Source organism: Rhinolophus ferrumequinum, chromosome 3 (assembly GCF_004115265.2).
Source record: "Rhinolophus ferrumequinum isolate MPI-CBG mRhiFer1 chromosome 3, mRhiFer1_v1.p, whole genome shotgun sequence".
Classification (NCBI taxonomy): domain Eukaryota; kingdom Metazoa; phylum Chordata; class Mammalia; order Chiroptera; family Rhinolophidae; genus Rhinolophus; species Rhinolophus ferrumequinum.
Genome location: NC_046286.1, coordinates 67,445,967 through 67,464,909, shown reverse-complemented (window position 1 = coordinate 67,464,909; position 18,943 = coordinate 67,445,967). Strand labels below are relative to the sequence as shown.

The window sequence follows — 18,943 nt, the reverse complement described above, 5'->3', positions numbered from 1 at the left end:
TTTGCTACTGGGGATTCCAGCAGCCACGTTGGTACGAGTGGGCACCATAACCCGCAGAGTGAGTCGGGAGCTCGCCAACTGCTGCGAAGTGAGCAGAGGTGACCAGGCCCCGCGCCCATACAGCGTCTCTCTGACTCACGAGGAGGGTTGCCTCAGCATCTCTTACTCACCTGCCTCCCCCTAATTGACTTTCTGGGAGACTGCCTTGCTTTTGATGGAATTCTCCGTATTAACAGGCCAAGTGGAGATTACTTAAGTAGTTTGATGGTATAGTGTTATTTGTTATTTCCTTGGGCCAGTTCTAATAAATCCCCAGCTTTCCTTGTCATTAACGATTGTAGATTGAATAGATTAGATTACACGGGTTCCATTCCATCCATTCCGAGAATTTCCTTTTTCTCTAAAATTTCATAATCACATCTCATTCTTGCCTCTCTCCTCTTCCATTGGCCTGACATGCAGCATAATATCTAATCTGATCAGCTTCAAATGGCCAATTAAGAGGAGGTTGAATGCTCAGGGAAGCTTAGTGACCTCACCTATACCATTTATTTTCTCTCCCTGGAATCGGAATTGGAATTCAACAACACCAGCCGATCTCTGTTTACTGTTCGAACTGAGGTCAGTAGGACACAACATATGACTGTCATGGTGCTGACGTCAGTCTTCAGAGACAGAAGGAGGGAAGAATGTATCTTTTACATGAAGAACACAAAGCTGAAAGACCATGCAGCTCTGACACAGGAGTGAGAGAGAAAAGTGAAAAGATCTATGAGTCCCTGACTGCTTCATACTTCTTGGTTCTAGTTCCTCAGGAAGTTCAAGTTCCATGAATCTTTTAATGAACTACCCTATTTTGCGTAAACTGGTTACAAATACAATATTCTCATTTGCAACGGAGTGCTTCACCAAAATGCCAGGGGAGTTTTAAAAATGAGAGAACACCTCAGATTCATGTTTTCCACAAAGATGTAAATAGATGTTTTATCTGTGAAATGAAAATAAGTCAATTGAATGCACATGGAAAAATATGTTAGTTGAGAAAAGAAATCTTGTGAAAATCACATTTAAATTACAGAAAATTGAATTAATTTAACAGCAGTTTGGAAGTTTCCTAGAAATGAAATTATAGGATCATACAATGACTATTTTTAAGACTTTTGATTCTATTTCAAAATGGCTATAAAGAAGATTGGAACTGATTTTCATTTCCATGAAAATATATGAGAATGTTTATTTCACCCTACTCTAACATTGAGCGTTGCTTTAAACTTTTGCTAATTCTGAATTTGTTTTGTCTTTTCTATAAACTTCAAGTTCTTTTTTGTCTGTCCTTGCAGAAAATTTTTATATTAATGATTTCACAAATTTTAATAAAAGGACAAAAACACATAAAAATCATAAAATGAATATTCACAAAGTGACCACACCCATGGAACCAGCACTAAGATCAAGAAATACAATATACTAAGACCCCAAAATTTTCTCATGTGCCTGTCCAGTTACTACAGCATCTCCAAAAGGTATACACTCTCCTAAACCTATAGGTTAATTTTACCTGTTTTTAAATCTTATTCAATGAATCATGCAATAAGTGTCTGGCTTTTCCCACTGAACATTATGTTTCAGAGGTTCATACATATTTTCCATGCAGCTGTAATTCATGCATTCTTACTAATATACAGTGTTTGCTTATATGAAATGCCACAATTCGTTATATATTTTATTGCAGGTGGACATTGAGTTGTTTTTGTTAGTTGACTATTATGGATGGCGATGCCTTGAAATATTTATGGTTGTAAATTTACTATCTTTTTCTTTGAAGTTTCTTTCACTGCTTTTATGCTTCGAAACTTTTTCTCCATTTGGGAATTGTAAACATATTCACCTATATTTGTCTACTCATTCAAAATGATTTTATATTAAACATTTAATAATTAAATACAAGTGGAATTAGTTTAGTGAGTGATATGTTATAAACACTATTTTTTTCACCCAAATACTTACATGACTGAACCATTAGATGATTAATGTATTTTTGATCTTTTCATCTTTAGTGTCAATTTTGTAATCTGATACACATTATTAAACAGATGTATGTTCTTACATATGTGTTCTCTATTTATTTCAAAATTTACATTGATATTAAACCAAACAATTAAAATAATTACAATAATAAAAGAATTTTTAATGTTTCCTTGATACTATATTTAAGTGTAGATTAAAAAATTATACAGTGGTGAAAACTCAGGACATTTGCAATTCACATTACATGCGTCCTGTTTTTCACTGCTTCATACAGGATATCTATCAATGCAGACTATCTCTAAAATCATTTTACTTTTTGAAATTTCATAGTGTTCATCAAACTCATGGCAACTAATCTAAGCACAGTTCACATTATTTTATTGCTAAAGTTTAATAATTAATATTTGCAGGAAAACAAATTAATATGTATATTGAAATATGCCTTCTAGTTAAGCAGATTTTTAGAGAATTCTTTTACTTTGATTCTACTCCTTCTTTACATCCCAGATGAACTTCAAGGGAAAATCTTTCATCTTCCTTTGGAATATTCTGTCAAATCTTTCACTTTGCTCCACTGTCAAGTAATTTTTCCAGTCTCCGATGACACCTGGAGGGATAAGCACACGATCAGCTCCTGGGTGAGTAAGTAACAATATCAGGGCAAAAGTTCTCTCCAATCCGCTTTAATCCCTCCTTCAAGCCAAGCTAAATATCTGTTAGTTTTCTGTCAGGTTAGATACTTCACTTTTCCTTATATAGGAATGAGCTGAAAAACAAAAAAAACACTTCCAAAGTCCGCTTTCCGTATCTACTATACTTGCACCAACCGCTACCATTAAAGTGTAACCTTTATTGAGAAGGAAAAACAAAAGTAAAATATATGACTAGATTCGAATTTTTGTACATAGTTTACTAAATGCCAGGCACTGTACTTGGCAAACTATATCTATAATGTAATATAATCCTTAACACAACCTTACAATATCAGTATTTCTTTATTTTTAAAATGGAAATAAAAATGAGACCCAAAGATTTTTTAAGTACTGAATCCAAGGTCACAGAGGATGATCTGAGCTGCCATCACTTTGGTTTTACTTGATGAAAGTTTGAAACTATCATTAAGCTGATTTTTGAATGAAGATTTGGCACTTTCGGCTCTCAAACTTTCTTGTTTAAGCATTATTATCGGCACGTTAGCAAGCTTTTATGGGCAATGAGAATTGCTTTATATTTGATACAGTTGAATACTGAGAATTGAAAGTTGGCAATAAATGGGGCAAAAGAAGAAACAATTTTTTAAAAAATGGCAATGTCAAGAGCAGTTTCAATAAGGTCTTCATAATTAATAATAAATGTCTATCATCAAAATGCTAAGTTATGAATAATTTAGAGAATAAATATGAATAAAATAGGAAAGTATAAATTATGTTTTATAAAAAGCATGTTAAAAAGATCAAATTTAAAAAATTTTGAACTTAAGGACTATCAGGAGAACAACATATTCATTCTTAACAGATCCTGGCAAGTCATAAAAGCACAATAAAATTTTTTTTTCATGTTGTTGAATAATTGAATTCATAGCACAATTGGTGAATCTACTTTTTACAATGAAGAAATCTGACACATGAGGAAATAACTGCAATCCAAACCCGCTTTCCCACAATAAAATACATACGGAGTTTACTTACACAATGTTCTAACAGAAAGGAAAACAAACATTGGAGCTGTCCTACTCACATATGGGTATACCCATCACCTTCAGGTGAGACTCCGTAAAAATTATTAAGAGTAGGGTCACATATACTAGAAGGTAGGAACCTAATATTGATTAATCAGTTTCAAGTGTCAGACTCAGTACTAAATAACTGTTCAGTTTTCAGGGATACTTTTCAGGGCCATTTTCAGCTAGGATCTTTGGTTTTCTCTAAGGCCCAAATGACAGTCCTTGGAAAGACATGTTAGGAGCACCCCTTAATCAGTGTACAGGCCAAGGAATCAAGGGAACTCTAAACACTTTTACTCTCATAAACCACGGAGCATCACCTTTGCGCATAAAATGTCCGTCATATCTTGTCCCAACTTCATTACGTAGAATGTCATTATAGTTTGCTTTTGGATCCGACTTCATGTTCGTGAATGTAGCCTGCTTCACAACAGCTTCCAAATCCTCTTCACTCAGTTCTTTCTCAAGAAAATGGCTGATTTTAAGCACAGAACTTCTGAGGTCCTGAAAGGATTGTGGGCATGAGAAACTCTTCAGCTTATATGGAACACATGAGTTAAAGCCCAACATCTTTATTACATTTTGTAAAATTGAAGGTGGCTGGACTTATTGAAAGTCTAAAGTTTGACAAGGATATATTACTTCCCTATTCTTCTTATGAAAATGAGTGTTCTGGTTGTCAGCTTTTGTAGAACTTCCTACTGTTTGATTTTATAAGGACAGCTCATTAATTTATTTAACCAACACTTTAGGATATCTTATATGTTTCTGAAACTGTGATAATCTTCAGAGAAATTTAAGAGAACAATAATATGTTATATGTGCTTGTTTAAGTTCAGAACTTCATGTGGGAAAGAGTAAAGCAAGTAATTCAATAAATGGATGCAAGAAAGAAAAGCCCAGTTCTAGGCGGCACCACTGGTGACTTCTACGAAACATTTAACGAAGAATTAACACCAGTCCTACTCAAACTCTTCCAAAAACATCAACGAGGAGGAAATACTTCCAAACTCATTCTGCAAGGCCAGCATTACCCTGTTACTAAAACCAGACAAAACTACTCCAGGCAAAGAAAACTAAAGATCAATATCACCATTGAAAGGTGAGATGCAAAACTCCTCAACAAAGTAATGGCAAAACACCCACAGTAATTTCTCCTTCCAACACCATATATTTGACCCTCTTGTACACCCTGTCTCCTCCCTTACCTTCTGGTAACCACTAAACTATTGTGTTTGTCTATGAGTTTTTGTTTGTTTGTTTGTCTTGTTCCTTTGTTGCTTTCAGTTTTAAATCCACATATGAGTGATATATACATGATATTTCATAGAAATGTACACTTGAAACCTAAGTAATTATACTCACCATTGTCCATTGTCACACCAATAGATTTAATTAAAATAAATAAAAATAAAATAAATAGATTTGCACCCCCCCCCAAAAAAAAGTTACTAGCAAAAAATTTAAACAACTTATTAGAAGGAGCATACCCCGTGATCAAGTGGGACTTACTCCTGGGATGCAAAGATAGTTCAACATGTGAAATTAATTAATATAATATAATATTTACAGAATGAAGGGGGAAAAAACCACATGATCATCTTAAATGATGCAGAAATAGCATTTGACAATATCCATCACATTTTCATGACAGAAACACTCAAAAAAACAAGAACAAAAAAAAGAAAAAAAAAAACTGCCGCTGCATAAATAGACCATATATGAAATACCTATTTGTTTATATCATAGTCAATGATGAAAGATTGAAAAACTTTCCAATAAGATTGGGAGCAAGGCAAGGAATGCACATTCTTGCCACTTGTATTCAACATAATACATGAAGTGCTAGCCAGAGAAATGAGGCAAGAAAAATAAATAAAAAGCATCCAAATTCAAAGAAAGAAGTAACATTATCTGTGTTCACATATAACATGATGTTTTACATAGAAAACCATAAAGATTCCACGAACAATTGTTAGAACCAATAAACAAATAATGCAAAGTTGCAGGATACAAAAGGAACACTCCCAAATCACTTGCCTGTCTTCATAGTAACAAAGAAGAATCCGGAAACAAAATAAGAAAACAATTCCATTTACCAAGACTTATACAAAAATGAACTCAAGATGGATGAGACTTACACATAAGAGCTAAAATGATTAAACTCTTAGAAGAAAACAAAGGAGAGTAAGTTTAATGACATTTGATTTGGCAATAATTTCTTAATTATGACAACAAAAGCGCAGGTAAAAATGGAAAAAATAGATAAAATGGGCTACATCAAAATTAAAATCTTCTGTGATCAAGTACACAAATAACAGAGTAAAAAAGCAGCCCATGGAATGCTATGAACTTTCTAATATACATTTTAAAAACCATAATTTGTAATTTCCTATTTTATTTCTATTTATCCACTAAATTTTTCATAACTTAGCAGTTTGATGATGGACATTTATTTGTAACTATTAAAAATCTTATTGAAATTGCTGTTTTAAATCATATATCTGATAAGGGGTCATATCCAATGTACCTACAATCGACAACTCAAAAATAAACAAAAAAACACAATTAAGAAATTGTCAAAGCATGTCAGTAGATATTTCTGCATACAAGATATGTGAAAGGTCAATAAAAACATGAATAATACTCAAAATCACCAATCATTAAGGAAATACAAATAAAAAAACCACAGTGAGATACTACTTCACACCGATTAGGATGGCTATTAATAAAAAATAAGTAACAAGTGGTCACGAGGATGTGGAGAAATTAGAATCCATGTGCACAACTAATGGGAATATAAAATTGTGGAGTATGAATTGTTCCTTATGAAGGTGGTTCCTTTAAAAAATTAAAGTAGAATTACCAAAACCCTACCAAATATCCCTTCCCTAATTATAAACCATGCCCTCTACCCTCAAATAACTTTTATCCTTATTTTTATAATAACAATCTCTTTGCTTTTATTTATAGTTTTTACATACAACTATGAATCTCTAAACAGTATAGCAATTCCTCCTCTTTTCTGACTACATAGTGCAGGATACCTGAGATAATAAAGTACTAAATGATTCTTTATCGTCACTATGTACCAAGGGATATAACCTCCAAATCAGTGGGAAATGTGCAAACTCCTCTGAGATAAACTATGTGGACTTTGGGTGTTTCTGATACAATGACCACTGGAGAACCAGACATAAACAGCATTAGGTAAAACTGCCAACATATTTCCAAGGAAAGTAGCAGACAATGGAAGACCTCCACATCGACACCAACATTGATGAATACCTAACAGCTTGAGAAAATTGGGATCTTTTTCTACAAAGAGCTTTAAAGCAGAAAATCCCACATTGACTAAGGTCTATCTTCCCTGACAAGGAAAGTAGAAAGAAGATTCTCTCCCTATAATATAGTTGAAAAAAATTGTTTTTTGAAAGTTTGGTGAAAACCCTAGATCAAAAATACATGAACAATGGGCTACTTGATGGAAAGCAAGAGAAAAGTGATACCTGCTGATAGTATATTGGTGACAGAACAAATATTCAAGAGCTTTTGCGAAGTTTATTCTGTGGTCTCTTTGTCCTAATTGTCAGTAAATTTATTGTTTATTAACGCTTATATTGTGAGCACATTCTTACGGAGGAATTAAAAAATGAAAATAGGGAAGGAATCAGATTTGTATTTTGGAATGACTCTGGTTGAAGAATAAAGAGTAAATGAGACTAGGTGAGGTTGGAGATATGGAGACCAATTAGGAAGGTTGCTGTGGAAACAAAGCAAAAGATGAAGATGAGCTGGACTAGGGAAGGGGTAATGTGGACTGAATTAAGTTGTGTCTTCCACCAAGTTTTCAGACAGAATTAGCATGACTTGTTGAATGATTGAAGAAATGAAGTACGGGGTGAAGCAGGGGTTAAGTATGAAGCCTGGTTTCTGATTTAGGTCACTTGAAATACAGCGCATTTTCTGGGAGAAGCAGCAGGTTTTGCTGAGAGGTGATAAATTCTTTTTTGGACATGACACGATTGAAATCCAAATATTAGGAATAAAAGTTGGTATCCTGAAAGATAGTTAACAATATGCGTACATGTGCCTTGACTGGTGATAGGCATTTGTGTCACCAACTCATACCGCAACCCACCCCATCCTCATTTATTATACCTCACACTATATTTCACGTCACTTGATTTAATGGACATTTAAACTCTCTTTTTACTTGACTTCTCAGCAGCCTTAAATATCTTTAAAAGATCTTAAGATCTTTCTTAACACACCCACTGGACTTCTGTCACCACAAATTCCTCCTTTCCTTTCTACCTCTCAGGCTCTTCATTTCTGTTTCTTTGGTGAGCCCATTCCTCGCTACCCAAACTTTGTATCGTAAGGTCTCCCAGTAATAGATCCTTCTTCCCCTTTACTCACCTCCTCCGCTTCTTTCCCCTCCCATTTTCCTTCCTCCCTCTTGCCGTGCCCCTCTCCCTTCTCACTCTCAATTTTATCTGTGTTCATAGTTTCAGTTATATTTTATACAGTGATGATGCCTGAGTTAATATCATTGATATTTTAGCCCAAGACTCTTTGGGCTTCAGACCCGTGTGTTCCACTTATTTCCATATATATTTATTAGAGTACTTCTAAGTCACCTTAAATTCCACATGTCAAAAACAACCTCATAATCTTTTACCGCGAGCCTTACCTGCTTCAGTGTTCCCTAAGTACCTTCACGAGTAATACAATTATTTACACAGATATATGAATGAGAAATACAGGAGGTGTCTTACATATCAGTCTTATTTTTTTCTAGATACAATCCCTTTCCTTTTTTATCTCCTAAATATGTCTTAAAAATCTGCATTCTTTCCATCTCAGTTATACTAGTCTAATGGAAAGCACCATTGATTTTCAGCGGATTAGCACACTGGTCTTTAAATAGTTTGCCTGTATTTACTATTATCACACTGCAAAACATTAATGGGAATGATGTTCTAAAAATACTAATTCTATCATATTGCTGGTCTTCTTATAACTCTTGAAAGGCTCCTTATTGCTTTTAAGATTTAAAAAAATCACTGCCATTAACATTGTCTGCAGACCCTGCACAGTCTGGCTCTTACACACCTCTCTATCTTCATCTTTCCTCACTTGCACCGGCTCTTTAACTTCTTCCTTCAGTTCTTCAAAGATGCCACATGCTTTACTGCATCAGGCCATTTGCACATTGTCTTTTTTTGGCTTAGAATTCCCTTTTACCTCACTTGCTTTATTTACTCATTTATTAGCTTAAAGTTGTCATGTTACCTTTTCCAGAAATAATTACCTATCACTTTTAACTATACCAGATCCCCTTATTTCATATACGGGTATGGACCTGTACTTTTTAAAATAACACTTGGCACAGTTTTGAATTGTATATACCTACTTTGTGAATACTTATGTTCCCTGCTGGATTATAAATTATATAAATAGTGGTTTCAATCCTCTTTGTCTCATGATTTAGTGTCTGTCACATAGTAGGCATTTAATAATTTTGACAAAATGAATGAATAAATTATGTAGCCGTGAATCAACATATTAATCAGAGATCACAAAACACTGAACTTCACGTGTGTTTGGTGCGGTTTACACAATGTATTAAGACAACCTAGATTGGATGCAAGCACGTAAATATGTGATTTCACATGAAAGCTACATCTCAAGATTCTCTTAAAATATTGGAAGAACTAGCATCACAGGGCGCAAATCACCTCTGGCGAATTAACGTTCTCTTAATGGCTTCTCACCCCAGTGTTTCCCAGTGACCTTTCTCTTTTTTAAGCTCTACATGCGTGAGTTTGCCTTTATTGCTACAGATGGTTACATGGAAAGGAACCAGAAAAGATGACCATGCAGAGTGACAAGAGAGCCCAAGGAAGACCAGTAATTAAGGGATGGGCAGGAAATTAGAAAGCTCTAAAGAAGCCTCAGAAGTAGTTAGGTGGCAAACTACTAGCAAAATGAGGTTCTTTAAAGCGAAGGTAAAAAAGGCCTTCAAAGAAATAAGTTTAAAACGTAACCTTCTCCTCTTACCATTTTCATTTCCTCATACATCATGAACAGAATATTGAAGTCGTGTCTGTACTTGTACCAGTTTCTGATGTGATCAAACCAAAGGCTTCCTACCACTGTGGGAAAAGTTAATACGTAACAAGGTTAAAGGTGTTGCACTTATTGAACAGCACACTATAGTCTTCCTTTTCTGTTCTGGAATCCTCAGAAAAATAAATCAAGCTCGTACCACTGGACATCTATGTTACCTTTTAAAAATGGTGTTTTGGGAACAATAACATGATTTTAATGCAAACCTGCCTTTCCTACGTATGTAGGAAAGTAGCGATTAAGAAATAAGAAGGCCAAAGAACTAACTTGGAAGATTTCTTTCAGGTAAGCCCCTTACTTTTCCTCCTCTTCCACTTGAAAACATGTCTTTATTTCTCCTTTCATTGTCTATTTTAAGATCTCCGGAGAGCAACTTCAGCTATCAACATTGAGATGGAAACTGAGTATAATCTTCTAACTGATTGACAGCACCAATTCCACATTCCACCAGCTTTTTGAATCAATTTATCCTCCTCAGCGTTAAAATGAAAATTCCACCGTTGTCAGAGAAGGTCTACCATAGTCCATGACAGAAGACAAAAATTACACGCACTTTGATATTTGCTGCTCTGGAACACATGGATCTAAATAGTTTGAATTGTTAGACCATTGTAGCTCTCTTATGACCAGGTCAAACTATTTCTTAAACAATATGCTTTTGCATACAATCCCCAGATTGGTCCTGGTGAGAATAAAAAAGCCACTGAGTAGCAAATTAAACTGACAGAATAGTAACATTAATGTGCATTCCAGCTCCTAAAATATGTCTGTCCATAATACTCCGTCCATCTCCCTAAAATATGTTCCCTAAGTTTGAGAATTTGGCTAAACGGCAACATTGACTCATAAACATGTCGCTTGTATAAAAATTCATGGTTACCTTTTCCATCTAGAAACTTTTCCAAAAACTCTTCCATATTATTTGTAGCTTGCATTGCAAGGATCAAATTTGAAAAATGAAAGTATGAGGTCAAAACATCCTTGGGGTTTCTGTAGATGTAAATAATCTGCAGGGGGAATAGTAAAACAGTTTTAGTAATTCTTGGTTTTTAGAATATCTACATAATATTTCTCTATATGAATGCATAATTAGTTGTTTCATCCAGCCTACTCTTCGTGGAAATTTAGGTTATGCCCAATTTTTGCCATTACAAAGATGCTGAAATAAATAACTTTATTCACATGACATTTCACATGTACAAACATAAGGACTAACTTCTAATAGTGAAATTATTTGTTTGTAAGTTTAATTAATATGGTAAATTACCTTGCACAGAAGCTGTTTCAATTTACTCTGTGTGGACATTAAATAATAATTGATATACAACCAAATAGCATTGGAGATCAGTGAAAAAGGAAATACTATTAAACAGACAATGTTAGAAAACAATTATCCATATAGGGAAAAAAAAGGAAATAGAATTCTACCTCATATCTCACACCATACACACAAAAAATTTATAAATGGATTGAGGATTTCAGTGTGAAGTAAAACTTTCAAATATTAATAAGTAAAGAATATATTCTCAGTCTTGGAGAAGAAAAGGATTTCCTAAACAGGAAAAAAAAACCTTTTTTTTAATAAAAACTGAGTAGAATTAAACCATTAAAATTTTAAGAATATACCATATATACCATATATAAGATTTAAGATACCATTTTAAGAATATACCATATATAAGAATACACTTCAAAAATATACCATAAAAGGGACAGCCGGCTGGCTCAGTTGGTGAGAGCGCGAGCTCTCAGAAACAAGGTTGCTGGTTAAATTCCCGAATGGGATGGTGGGCTGCGCCCCCTGCAACTAAGATTGCAAATGGCAACTGGACTTGGAGCTGAGCTGCGCCCTCCACAACTAGATTGAAGGACAACTATTGGAGCTGATGGGCCCTGGAGAAACGCACTGTCCCCCAATATTCCCCAATAAAGTTTATTAAATTTATATATATATAGATATATATACCATAAATAACACATGAGAGAAGCAACACATATCACCAATAATTGAATAGCATCCAGAATATATATAAAACAATAAGAAAAAGCTGAACAACAAAATGAAAATTTCACAGAACGAGATTATGGGCAACAATAAACATATCAAAAAGTGCTTAATCTCATTATTGATTAGGGAACTACAAACTCAAATCAGTTTGAGATACCATTTTATAATTAATGGATATTAAAAAGGCTGATAAAAAACTTTCTAGGAGAAAAATAAAAACTCATACATTGCTGATTTCGGCATAAACAGACACAACTGCTGTTTTAAAAACTAACATCATTTTATAAAGTTGAATACTTCTGAACTTTTTGACTTTGCAATTCTATTTTTGGCCATACACTCTAGGGAAGCTCATATACGTGTGCACCAGAAGACACGCTTAGGGATATTCCTAGCACCATATATTATAACAATAAAGTATTGGCATAACCTGATTATTCAGTGAAGGGACATCATCGAACTGATAGACAGAATAACTTACACAACTTGAAAAATCATACAGCAGTGGAAAATCATATTTGAAATCTGGAACAAACAAAGGCATGTGGCAAAACCCCAGGAAAAAAGAAAACAAGTGACAATATAAAGTTAAGTAAAATTTAAGGCCAAAGGATTTCACAGGACAACATAAAATTTATTTCCAATGACCAACAGAACAGAAATCTTAGTATACTGAGCAACATAGTAGGATACCTTAAATGATACAAATTCTATGAAGTCTGTAAAGATTTTGATATAGCAAGCATCATAGTGGAAGATTTATACTCAGTTACCTTTTACATAAGGATAAAAGAATTAACAAAATAAATTGGCACAATCATTTAACAAAGTTTATTTTATATGTGTTGTGTGTCTTACCCCACACAGAGAATACACACCATTTTCTCATGTAGTCATGGGACATATTAAAAATATTGCCCATGTAATTGACCATAAAACTTCTTAATGAATTTCAAGAATTAGCACTCATATACACCATTACTTGACGATAGTACATACTAATACTTTTTTTCTTTATAACAGCAATCACTAACTAGAAAAGACAATAGTGGAAAAAAATTAAAATGTGAATTAGCCAAAAAAACGGGAAATTAAGGGAAAAAGGTGTATGAAGCATACAAAGAATAACAGCATATTTGATGGACATGAAAGTAGACCTGATAAATAAAGAGCAATAGAATGATGCTGGAGGGAATGTTGCAATATTGCAATTTTAATGTTTGTCCCAGGAAAATCTCTATATGTTTAATCAATTCCAATCAACAGCTATAAATCATTGGGGGAACGAACATATCAAAAAATAAATTTGGTGGGGCTTCGTTATAAGTTACGATATTTACAACAGTGAAGAACTCCCACATATTAATTTTTGGAATGAAGAGTCTAGAATCAGAAGAAGGGACGATAAAAACTTACTATGTCAAAATGTAGACTTTAAAATAATAGGGGAAGAGTAAATGCTTAAACAAGTCATATCAGATCAACTGGCAACTAACTCACCCTTCCTCCGGCAAATACTATGCAATAGTCATATTTCAAATCACATACAGTATCAGATATAACTAATAATTAAATGTAAAAAATAAAAACACACAGTTAATTAGAAAAAAAACGGAGAGTATTTGCATAATCTTTTTCATGGAGAAGTGTTTTCTTACAACACACAAGTTCTAGAATCTAGGAAGGAAAGATTGATAGATTGGTTCTATAAAATTAAAATTGTTTATATAAAATTAAAATTCAACAATCTTTAAAGGTAATCTATTGATGGAAAAAATATTTGTCCCACATAAATACTCCTACAAAACAGTAAAAGATGAGCTAAAGAAAAGTGGACAAAGAATAAGGATATCTCAAGGGCTAGACATCTGTAAAAAGATGCTCAAGTGATTAAAACCAAAAGGGCTGCAAATTTCTCAAGAATGAGATGTTTTTAACTTGCACATTAGCAAAGATTGATAATTCCAATCACTGGTACCGTGTGAGCAAAACACATTCTTATATACTATTTGAACAAGTGTAAGTTAATACATTATAGAAGGCAAGTAACTAATATTTACCAACTCTTAAAATAATTGGACACTTTAACCTGAAAAGTTCACTTTTAGGGAAACATTTCACTAGATCAAAAGAGTTTAAAGATCTCTAAGATGTTTATTGCAATGTGATATATACATATGGTGCAACCTACCTGTCCATCAATACATATTTAATATTGTAGAACGATACAATAAAATTCTACCAAACCATTAAAAAGAACAGAATTTTATGTGCTGATATAAAGGAATTTCTATTGTACATTATAAATACACTGCATGCAATGTGTGCTGTGCCTAAACTTACGTATATACTTATAATTCCATATATATTTATGGATTATAATTCCATATATATTTATGGATTCCAATTTTTATGATGTGTAAAACAATATCATAAAAGTTATAATCATAACATTTAAAAGAATGTGGATAAGTGGAGCTTGAAAAAAAATTTGAAGAAAGTATTTTTGTTTGTGCCAAAGGTCCATAAGCTATTTCTATGACATACCTTAGCTTTTTTGCTCTTGAGACCTTTCGGTACTAAATAATATGGGAGGTGGGTACAGAACAGGCGAGGGGATGGTCTCTCAAGAAAGTCCATTTTGTGTATGTTGTATTCCAAGAAGGGGACTCTGTCAATCGTTTTCACAATTTCAGTTCTGCTACGATGTCCCTCAAAGTATATCAAGCTTAGTATCTGCTGAGCCCAGATGGTACCTGTAAAAATAAATAATCTTGTTTTTAATTCTGAGTTAATTTTCTATAAAAAAAAGATGTGAATAATGATACCATGTATCTCAAAATCATTTGGAGTTTCCTTTTTTTCTTTAACTATTCTAAGTATGCAAGGAAATTTGTCTGACTTTTTTGTCTGTATTTTGCATTATAATGAGTAAAGACAAAATCAAATGCTCTTAGTAGTTCTTTTACTTGGAAAGAGCTGTGGTTGTTCTGATTCCATGCTAGCAGCAATTGAGATTAATCCTTCGCTTCTTTCTGTTTCCTGTATTCGTGCTAAGTTCCATTCGTCTGATTTTCTGTGGCTACCTTTGTTTCTCATTCCTTAGTCTCCTTTCTTAAAGCCTTCTCTTGTATAAGTATAGACAGACAAATTAGGAGCTCAAGTCCCCTTTCCACTCCCACCTCCCTTTTTTTAAAAACTGTGTAGCCTAGGTTTTCTCACACGCTGTTGAATGAAAGTACTGATAGCAGGCATTCTTGTCTTGTACTTGATTTTAAATATTTTTAATGTTGCACTATTACATATGATGTCTGTGTTAGTTTTGGGTAAATACTGTTTATGAAGTTAAAGAAATTAATTTTCCCCACTAGTTTGTTAATAGTTTCCATTATGAATATATGCTGAATTTTATTAAATGCTTGTTCTGCATCTATTGAGATGATAACTAGGCTTCTCTTATATGCTAGTAATGTGGGTGAACTACAGTAATATATTTTTAAACCAATCATGGCTTGAAAGAAACCAACCTTGTATTTTTTTTTAACATTGCTAGATTTCTTTTGCTTATACTTGCTTTAGGATTTCTACATCTATGTTCACGAATATACAATCGATGTTCTAAAAGGATGTGAGATGTCAACAATCTTGTAATTGTTATGACTCGACTGCTGAAAGACATAGTAGATTTGATAAAATTTATGGCAACTCCTGGGGAGAGTTCCTAGTCTACTCTCCAAGATGAGTAAGAGCCCAGGAGCCTGGACTGAGCACTGATGTTTGGTGTCCCAAACACTTGGGCTAGATTAAGGGTAAGGAAAAATTCTCATGGGCTGCAGTGCTTAACCTAAAATGAAGCAAATAAAAAACAGATGCCACCAACATCTGCAGGAGGGAAAAACAAAATACCAATATCAGATGTGCTGATAAATTTTGCAGAATAGAAGAATTCAGGGAAAAAACATTTCATTACTAATTTGGGGAAAGTAAACGAGGTCATTAATTTCAAAGTACATGGTGAAAGGGAGGGACTGGAGTATTTCCCCGAAAATCAGAAATAAGTTTTTTTGTATTGACTTACACTCCAGTGTATCTTTGAGAAACATTAACCACTTTGTACATGTTGCTTCAGGAGCACCAATCACCCTGTTCCAATATTTAAAAAGTCATCTTTTTTTTTTAATATAAAGTTTGAGGTCAATTAGTTCAAAATTATTTCATTATTATAGGGAAATACACAACAGTTAGAGTAATTGAAAAGCTTATGAGGAATTAGTTCTAACTGAGATGTGCTGTTAACAAAAATCTTACTGGGTTTTTAAATATATTTTCTTCCAATCTCAGAGAAAGCCAATAGGTCAGCACTTACTAAGTATCTGCTCTCGGCTCAATATTTGCATTCTTCATATGTACTATCAGAAATGATAACATATGCATTTCAAATGCATATAAAGATTTGAGATTTATTTAACTTTCTTTCTAATCCTAGGTGGTTGTCTAAATGTAGACTGGGCTACTGTTTTGTCTGGGAAAAGTGCACATTTGTACACATGTATTATCAAAGCAGAGTGAAGACTGATGCAGGTGCCCACTCCTCACACTTACCAGATTTGGGATATGTGACTATGAAGACATCATCATCTCTAATTTCAAAATCTTCTAGATTTTCTAGAAAGTCAACATCAACGACAGGTAAATCAAAATTATAGCCTTTAAAGTTCAGTAAGTATTGGTCTGTGTTGTCCATAATTATTCACCTACAAGTAAAAACAGATTAAATTATTTTCAAGTTCTCAATATTTTATAATAATGACGAAAACTTACTGAGTGCTCAATATGTGCCAAGCGCCTTGTATTAACTCATACCATACTGAACAGCTTACATATATGTCATTTAAGTTTCACAGCAACCTAACGTTGCCAGAGGTATTATTATTATTTTAAGATGAGGAAACTAAGATACTAAAAAGTTAAACAGCTTTTCCTAAAACCCCATGATGGAGACATTATCATGACTCCAAACACAGCTGAGGAAAATGTGGCACAGGAGGTTCAGCAAATTGTTAAAGGTTGCCCAGTTAGCAGACCTGGCAGGATTTGATGTCAGATGATTTGACCTCAGTGTCTGTGCTTTCAATAATTTTACTTCTTTACTTAATACAGTTTCTTAGTATTTCATATTTTTAGTTTTCACTTTCTTTTTCATTGTTATACAAATAGGAACTTCTTCAATGAATTTACCTTTTATTTCTCTCTCTCTATTTTTATTGTTTTCTGAAACAGAAATAATCTGCTTTCTCTGAAAGAAACTTCTAAGGCTTTGGGATGTGTACGCTATTTCATATGAATTCTGGAATGTGCTCTGCATAGTAATACCAGTGGTTTTACTTTGGAGATACTGCCCGAATATCTATTGTATGGATAGTAGTATATTTTCCAATTGAATTTTTGTCAGAATCCTAAATAAATCTAAATAAGACAGTCAAAATAAAACTAGGAAACAAAGAGTCTAAAGATGTATGTGTTCGAAAATTGGACCTGCCAAATATTTCATTATCTCTACCTGAGAAATCTATTCTTGAACGTGAAATAGATGAGGGAATCCCAGAAGTTCTAATTCCATTAAGTTTAGAACCAATATGTATTTCAGTTATACACTTTTTAAAAATTTCTGTGAACACCAAGAAAATGAATTTGTTAAAAGTTGCAGATATGGCTTTGTCTAGAAACATTTAATTCCTTTACAAACCATCTAACTCACCTGACCAATAGAGGAAAATCAGAGGTTAGAATTTTGCTGAGTAAGAGTAGAAAATCACTTGCATTAGAATCACCTGGGATTCTGGTAATTCTACTAGAATCACTGGACAATGCTACCCATCCGACCCCCCACAGAAAGCACCTTTTACAGAAATTCTTGATGCAGAGAAAAGAAGAGTGTTAGCAGCCCTCAAAAACATTCTGAAAGCACTCATTTTTTGCTACTTATTATCTTTAGTCTACTTTGTACAGTCACAACAAAGAAAGAAATTTAAGCTGTCTTGTCACAGAAACAAGGGGAAGAGCATAGTGTGAGATGCATTCACAGATCTCGGCATTGGCCAGTCATACACTGTTGGCATCTCCCTCATATATATAAGAGAAAGTGAATGTATAAACGAGAAAGGAAGTCACGTCTCCCTCTTATTCTTGCAAGAAGTCCAAAAGAAAAGGAGGAAAGACAGAAAATTGAGGAGAAAGAATACATTTTATGCTGAACAGAAAGAGACTTGAAAGAGAATCTAAGTCTCCCCTTTAGCTACTTACTGTTTGTAGATCAACTGATGAAACAAAATCCACTTCTGATATAATTTGTAGATGACAGGGAATGATTTGTTGTTGCTGAGAAATAAATACTCCCTACAGAGTTTGTCTTGACCAATGAGTTGCATTCTAGAAAATCAGCAGATCACTCAGTTTGGATAAATAAATTAGGTAAGAGTTTGTTGATATTGGGAAATAAATATCTGATTGCTCCAGAAAAAGCAAAGGATTCAAAATTTGCAGGGATATTAAAGAGAACAACATGTTTCCAGTAGTTAAATTTACTTAACTTTGGAAACTATACAACAAACAAGAAGGTATATTTGAAAGCTACTGCAACATCTTCCTTGGGCATGAAGGATGGTTAGTAAAATCTTTTATACCTACCTCAGAAGAATGGTGCTCCTTCTTCAGGTTTTTATTTGAACCATCCTATGTAAAACTGTTAATGGCTATGGGAGGTTCAAAGAGCTTATAAACTCAGAAGAGTATTTAAATTCCTTTTGCGAAATGTCCAGGGTTGTCTATGCTGTCCTTCCACTCCTGTTTTCTTTTCTTTTTTAAGTAATCATTACAGAAGACTGATCTCATTTTTTTGCCTTCTCTAATAATTGAAATGTGTCTCAGACCTGATCTAACATCTCCCTTAGACATTCTTCCATTCTTCAATCATCTGTTACCTACATCAGCTGCTCTTTGGTAATGTTTCTCAGGTTTCCACTAAACACAGTTTGATCCTAGGGGAGATT

General features: G+C 33.8%; 1 protein-coding gene across 1 annotated transcript; it reads right to left on the bottom strand.

Annotated features, from left to right (window-relative positions):
- Nucleotides 1-1,697: 1,697 nt before the first annotated feature.
- Nucleotides 1,698-18,298, bottom strand: LOC117020859 (amine sulfotransferase). The gene is made up of 7 exons (XM_033103630.1): nucleotides 18,198-18,298; nucleotides 16,497-16,648; nucleotides 14,442-14,650; nucleotides 10,767-10,893; nucleotides 9,818-9,912; nucleotides 4,072-4,255; nucleotides 1,698-2,635 (listed from the first exon to the last, which is right to left on the bottom strand). Exons 2-7 carry the CDS (start codon nucleotides 16,636-16,638, stop codon nucleotides 2,514-2,516), a joined length of 879 nt encoding a protein of 292 aa, XP_032959521.1. The 5' UTR covers nucleotides 16,639-16,648; nucleotides 18,198-18,298; the 3' UTR covers nucleotides 1,698-2,513.
- Nucleotides 18,299-18,943: the final 645 nt, after the last annotated feature.